Source organism: Astatotilapia calliptera, chromosome 15 (assembly GCF_964374335.1).
Source record: "Astatotilapia calliptera chromosome 15, fAstCal68.1, whole genome shotgun sequence".
Lineage (NCBI taxonomy): Eukaryota > Metazoa > Chordata > Actinopteri > Cichliformes > Cichlidae > Astatotilapia > Astatotilapia calliptera.
In genome coordinates, this window is record NC_137436.1 from 13,122,404 (window position 1) to 13,128,403 (window position 6,000).

At 37.7% G+C, this 6,000-nt stretch overlaps 1 protein-coding gene across 2 annotated transcripts in view; it reads left to right on the forward strand.

Annotated features, from left to right (window-relative positions):
- fndc1 (fibronectin type III domain containing 1) overlaps positions 1-905 on the forward strand; it is a 40,087-nt gene extending 39,182 nt beyond the window's left edge. For both annotated transcript variants that reach the window (XM_026142269.2, XM_026142275.2), the window contains one exon: positions 212-905. In XM_026142269.2, the coding sequence (XP_025998054.2) occupies positions 212-327 (116 nt within the window). In that variant the 3' untranslated portion in view covers positions 328-905. The remainder of the gene's footprint in view (positions 1-211) is intronic.
- Positions 906-6,000: the final 5,095 nt, after the last annotated feature.

Genomic DNA, 6,000 nt, shown 5'->3' on the forward strand with positions numbered 1-6,000 from the left:
TGCCATAAACTCATGTCCACTGATGTGCCAGTGGAGAAATGCCATTCATACCTGTATAGGTTTTGACCAGCGCTTTTTTACTACTCACACATTGAATTGTTGCACATTATCTCATTTTGTTGAGCAGTTTAATGGATGGGGATGCTTCTATTTATTTACCTGTCTAAATGAGGATGGCTTTTAGCTATAAATAACTTTTTCTCTATTGCAGGATACTATCGTTCCTACAGACAAGAGCCAGTTACATTTGGGGTTATTGGCCGACGCACGCCCCATCCATTTGTGGGCTGGTATGAATGCGGGGTGCCCATTCCTGGAAAATGGTAACACAGTGAGAAGAAAAGACATTGTTGGGCAACTGTTCTGCATCCTGCTGCAGGCCTTCACCTTTTCCGGTCCTGCCCTAAAAATGGACTTTTGCCTGCCACTACAAAAAGACACCACTTCGAATTTGTTACAGCTTCACACAAAAGGAGAATATAGTACTTTTAAACAATTCAGTGTATATCTTTACAATGCACTTTTTATATAAAGCAGTCTGTATATGAGGGGGAAAAAGAAGCATGTGTGCTCTTGCTTAGTTTAACTCTTGTCTCAGAGTGCCCTATTTCCAACCATTCCAGTGACAGGTCCCCACCCAGTGTTATTTATTTGACCAGTAATGCAGTGACATTGGACCAAAGAAGAAGCTGCAAAGCAAACTGTAAGAATGGGCACTTGAGGTGTGTGTATAGGTCATTTTTAATCATGACATTTGTATTTCATAATGTAATAGCTTTATTGTGTTCATAAACAATCATACTGTTTTTACAACTTTTGGTATTCACCAGAATCCATTAAAAGTTACTGTGTAAGTTTTGTATGTGTACGGAGAAAGAATAAAAGACCAAATATTTGCTCAGGAACTGTGGGAGATTTAATAAAGGTGGTATGGGAAACATAGCAATCCAAAAACATGAATCATATTGGACTTTCCTCTCCTGACACATTCTTCTCTAGCAAAAGCTTTTACACATGATCCAGAGCTACTTAATCAACTTAATGGAAGATCAGAGTATCAGATACGGTTTAGCTGAGCCAGTTGGAACACCACCTATTATAATCTCAAAAACAACACATTGTGGAGAGCAGCAGGTGCACAAAGAAAAACTGAAAAGCAATCATAGTCAGTGAAAACTAGTCAGCTTCGACATGTACCTCTGTGTATTGCAGAGTTCTGATAATGTCATTTTACTTGGAATTTAACATTTAATCCAAAATAGAATTTCTGCGTGTTAGCACTACATAGTTAGCATTATATAGTTAGTATTATGTGTTTAAATATTGCACATTTTCGCATTTACACTCACCAGTCTTTGCCTTCAGAATTGCCTTAAATATTCATCTTCATGGTATAGATTCAAAAAGATTCTAGAAAAATTCCTCGGGGGTTTTGCTTCATACTGACAAGACAGTAACAAAGAGATCCTTCAGATATTTTTGTTTTGCACGTCCTCAAAGGAAATTTCCTACAGGCGCTCTTTTGAACTGAAATCTGGTGACTGTACAATGAAATCATTGCCATGTTCAAAAAGCCTGTTTGAGTTGATCTGAGCTTTTGACATGGTGTGTTATCCTGCCGGAAACAGCCATCAGAAGATGTGTACCCAGTAGCTATGTAGAGGTGGACATGGTAGGATGGAGCCATGCTTTCATGTTGTTTCTGCCTAAAATTAGAATTATGCAAAAGTAATCAAGACTTTAACATCAGGCAAAATATTTTAAATCTTTTGTTACCCAATTTTGGTGCAAATTGTAGCCTCAGGTTCTTGTTCTTAGCTGACAGTAGTGCCACTTGACTTGGTCTTTTGGCGCTGTATCTTACCTGCATCAAGGTTTGACTTGTTGTGTGTTCAGATGCTCTTCTGCATCTTACAGCTGAAAGCAGTTTTACCTTTCTCCTCTGACCTCTGGTATCAATGAGGTAATTTTACTCAGAGAACTGCTGTTCAGTGGAAATTTTCTCTTTTTGGTCCATCCTCTATAAACCCTAGAGGTGGTTATGTGAGAAAATCCCAGTGGATCAGCAGCTTCTGCACATCTGACACCAACACCTTAAATCACCTTTATCCCTGCCTGCACACACACACACACAAACACACACCAACACACACCACACACACACACACACACACATATATACATATACCAACACACACCACACACACACACACACACACATATATACATATACATATATATATACATATACATATATATGTATATACATACATATATATATATATATATATATATATATATATATATATATATATATATATATACATATATATACATATATATATACATATACATACATATATATATATATATATATATATATATATATATATATACATATATAAATGAAATAGCATAATTTCATTATGATTACATTATTCATGTAATAAAGAGGAAGAAAAAAGGAATCACTGATGTATCTGAAATGTATACTTTGTTACTTTGTTAAATGTTGTTTGTTACCAGCCCCTGACTTAACTTTTGATAAACTACTACAATGTATAATTTCTTCTTCTAAACCATTGTATAAAAATGGGTGATTGAACACAGTTGTATTTATATTTAAAGCATCAGAATACCTATTTTTTTAACCACAGCAGCTTGATGTACGAATCACATCTCCAGGGTCGGATTTGGAAAGACTTTCAGTAAGATTTTGTTGAGCCAATTACCACTGGTATACTTTGGATAATGTAAAAATAAATATTAATCTAATTATCTGCCTATCTTATTGTTACAAAATTCAGAGAAAGTTTTTTCAAGGAATCAACTTTATTTCCATACTCAAAACCATCTGCGGTGCTCATATTTTGCTGTGTTATTTGAGTGGAAATGATTCTGCTTCTTGGTGAAATAACTGACAGAAGAAAACTTAATCCTAAGTGGGTCTGTGCCACAATAAACCTGGTGGAAAGTATTTCACCAATTAAGCTGAATGAATAGAAAGCTTTCTTTGTATTGATTGCCGATTATTCAGTGCTGCGTTTTTTTTTAGATTTTGAGGTGAATCTTTTGTGGTTAGATTTATTTTCCAACAGCAGAACCACAGCTACTCTTTTGAGAGCTTGCCTAAAAGTCATTGCAAACATTTTTCAGTCATTTGTGACTGTAAGGAAAATGATGATATTAACCATCTCTGTGTCAGAGGAAAACCAAGTACTACTCTTACAAATCCCCATCGTTCTTATGAGAATGGAAAACACTTTTTCTATCCCTGCAAGATGAAAAAGATTGAAATCAATCTTTACTACTCATAATACTACTTTGGCCATCCATCCATCCATCCGACCAAAAGCCCAGACCTGCTTCTCCCCAGTCACCTCCTCCAGCTTATCTGGGGAGATACCAAGTCATTTCCAATTCACCTGAGATATAAGGGTGTCCTGGGTCTGCCCTGGGGTTTCTCCCAGTAGGACATCCCCGTAACACCTCAGATGGAGTAGGAGCTATACTCTGCTTAACTGCCTTACCCTTTACTTGTCGACAAATCAGCATTCAGTCAAAGCATAGTGTCATCAATGTCGAGCACTGTACAGTTGGGATTTTGGAAGACTGCATGGAAGCACGTCTGCATTGATTAAAAACCCCTCTCTAGGCTCACTGTAGGCAAACGCATCACTTATTTTCTTGAGGCAGTCATTTTGCTTCCTTTTCAAATATATCAAAGGTCCAAACATAGTCTCTTATCTGAGGAGCACAGGCGGTCAATTGTTGAGCTTGGCTCAGATTTGTTATGGCAGTCAGATTTAAAACAATAAACTGTAAGAGTTTTCAGTTAAGGTCTCTGCACAGAGCAAACTGCTGATCCTTTTTTATAAAAAAGGGGCAAAAGGCCATGCTAGCTTGATTGAGTCCAGACCCAGCTGACTTTCCACACGTGGCTCTTGCATTATAAATTTAGCTACTTCTTAAACCAGCTTCTCAGTAACAGTAAGTTACCCCTCCCCTGCCATTGCTGTAGTGATTTAGAAAGAGCTCATTTCAATATATTTGGATGTAACACTTAATAGTTTAATTGCAGAAACATTAAGAATGTATAAAGAAACAAAATGTGGTTTCAAAAGAATGCAGGTCTTCTGACTGTTTTCCACATGCAGCTTTTTTTGTTTCTCTTTGATAGAAGTGGGTCACATGCTACTTGGACTGGAAAAAGTTAGACTTCATTCTAGAGAGCTGAAATCATCGCAAGAAGAACGAGTTGAAGGCTGAGGAAAGAAAAGCAAAAAGAGCAGAGAAGGGTGTGAAACATACTCAGAAAAAAAAGTTTACAGGCAATGCCATGTTTTATTTCTTTTATTTGTGTATGGAAATATTTAGGCAAGGAGCATTTAATAAGTTGATTTTTGTATGATATGATTGCAAGAACTTTGTTTCTCCTTTGTAATATACACCTTGTAATCAGCCAGCAAATCACAGCATGTTTTAAGTTACATTAATTTCACACAGTAATAAAGTAGTAGCTGCATTGCACTGAGGGGAAACTGCCATCTGCCTTTTGCTTGAAGTTTTCTCTACCTTTAACACAACTGCACATCACTGCCAAATGGTGACACCTGAGAGAAGCACATGTTCTTTGATTCAAAGTGTCACCAAAAAGTTTTCAAATTAATATTTTAGAGTGTAAAACCTGCATTTATTCAGTTGACTTTGGGACTGATAAGCTGACCACCACTCCATAGAGTTTTGGTCTAAACTGTATATGATGTCCTAATCTATCCTCCAAACTTCCACACGTAGGCAGAATGAAGCACTTTACCTCTTTGTTCTGGGAGTGGCTCCTTGTAACACCTTCTTAGCAACTGCCTATAAGCTCTTTTAGACTATTGTTTGGACCATGACCAGGTCCTCAACATATTTGCTGGCAGTGTAGTCATGTGCGAGAAAACACCACCATCTGCCAAACACTAATACCTTTGTAGAAACAAATCCTGGCATCTCTTCACTGACATATGGAAGAAGACCTTAGCAAACAACTGAAGTACCCAACCCAGATACCAACATGGCTGTAACCAGACATAATCATTGTATTGAATCCATGCTGGGACCCCAATGGGCAAAGAAAATTAAAGAAAGCATGCCAGGTACCATGAACTAGCAGATGCACGCTAAAGGAAAGGCCGGCAATCCCACTGTGAGCCAGTGCAGGTTGGCTGCCAAGGATTTGCAAGGCGTTCACTCTGCAAAGCACTTCTATTGCTAGGCATCACTGGAAGGATAAAAATAGGGCCATAGATCAAATACTGAAACTGCAGAGAAAACTGAAGGAAAAAATGTCCATCCCGGTTTTCCCTCCAAGGCACGAGCGATAAGCAGAGTTCTGTCCTTTCCTTCTAAGATTCCTAATTATTTAAAGTAACACTCAGGTATGCCATTCAGCGTGTTAGTACGAGCTCGGGAGCAGCTTGGGAGAACAAGAAAACAGAGACTGCTTTAGGTTGCCTTCCCAATCGACTCAAAGGTTTATTTGATACACAGCAGTTTATATAGAGGAAAAAAGGTTCGTGTGTCAGCTTTCCCAGTTCAAACCGGTACAGACTAAATAAGGAAACGTCTTCCTGCCTTCTGAGCAAAGTATCCCTTGTGTAGTTTATCAGTTCAGCTATAATTTATGATCATCCCAGCAAAATACACTCCTAGACATAAAATACAGAGTTCTTTCATTAGTGAATTCTGAAACAAACCACCTAGCCTTTAACGAGCCTTTTCCAGGAGATAAAGAAAAAGGGAGGATGGGAGTAAGGAAGTGGTCTCATCTCTGTGGTGTTTTCGACCTTCTGGTACCAGCTTGTGAGTCTTACACATTAATTCTTGGGTCACAGAGAAAGAGAAAAACAACTATTAAATGGGCCTTATTGAGTAACTCTTTTCTGTATAATATCACAATAAAACAATATCCTGTAAATGCTACTATGGTATCAAAATATCACAACAAAAACCAAA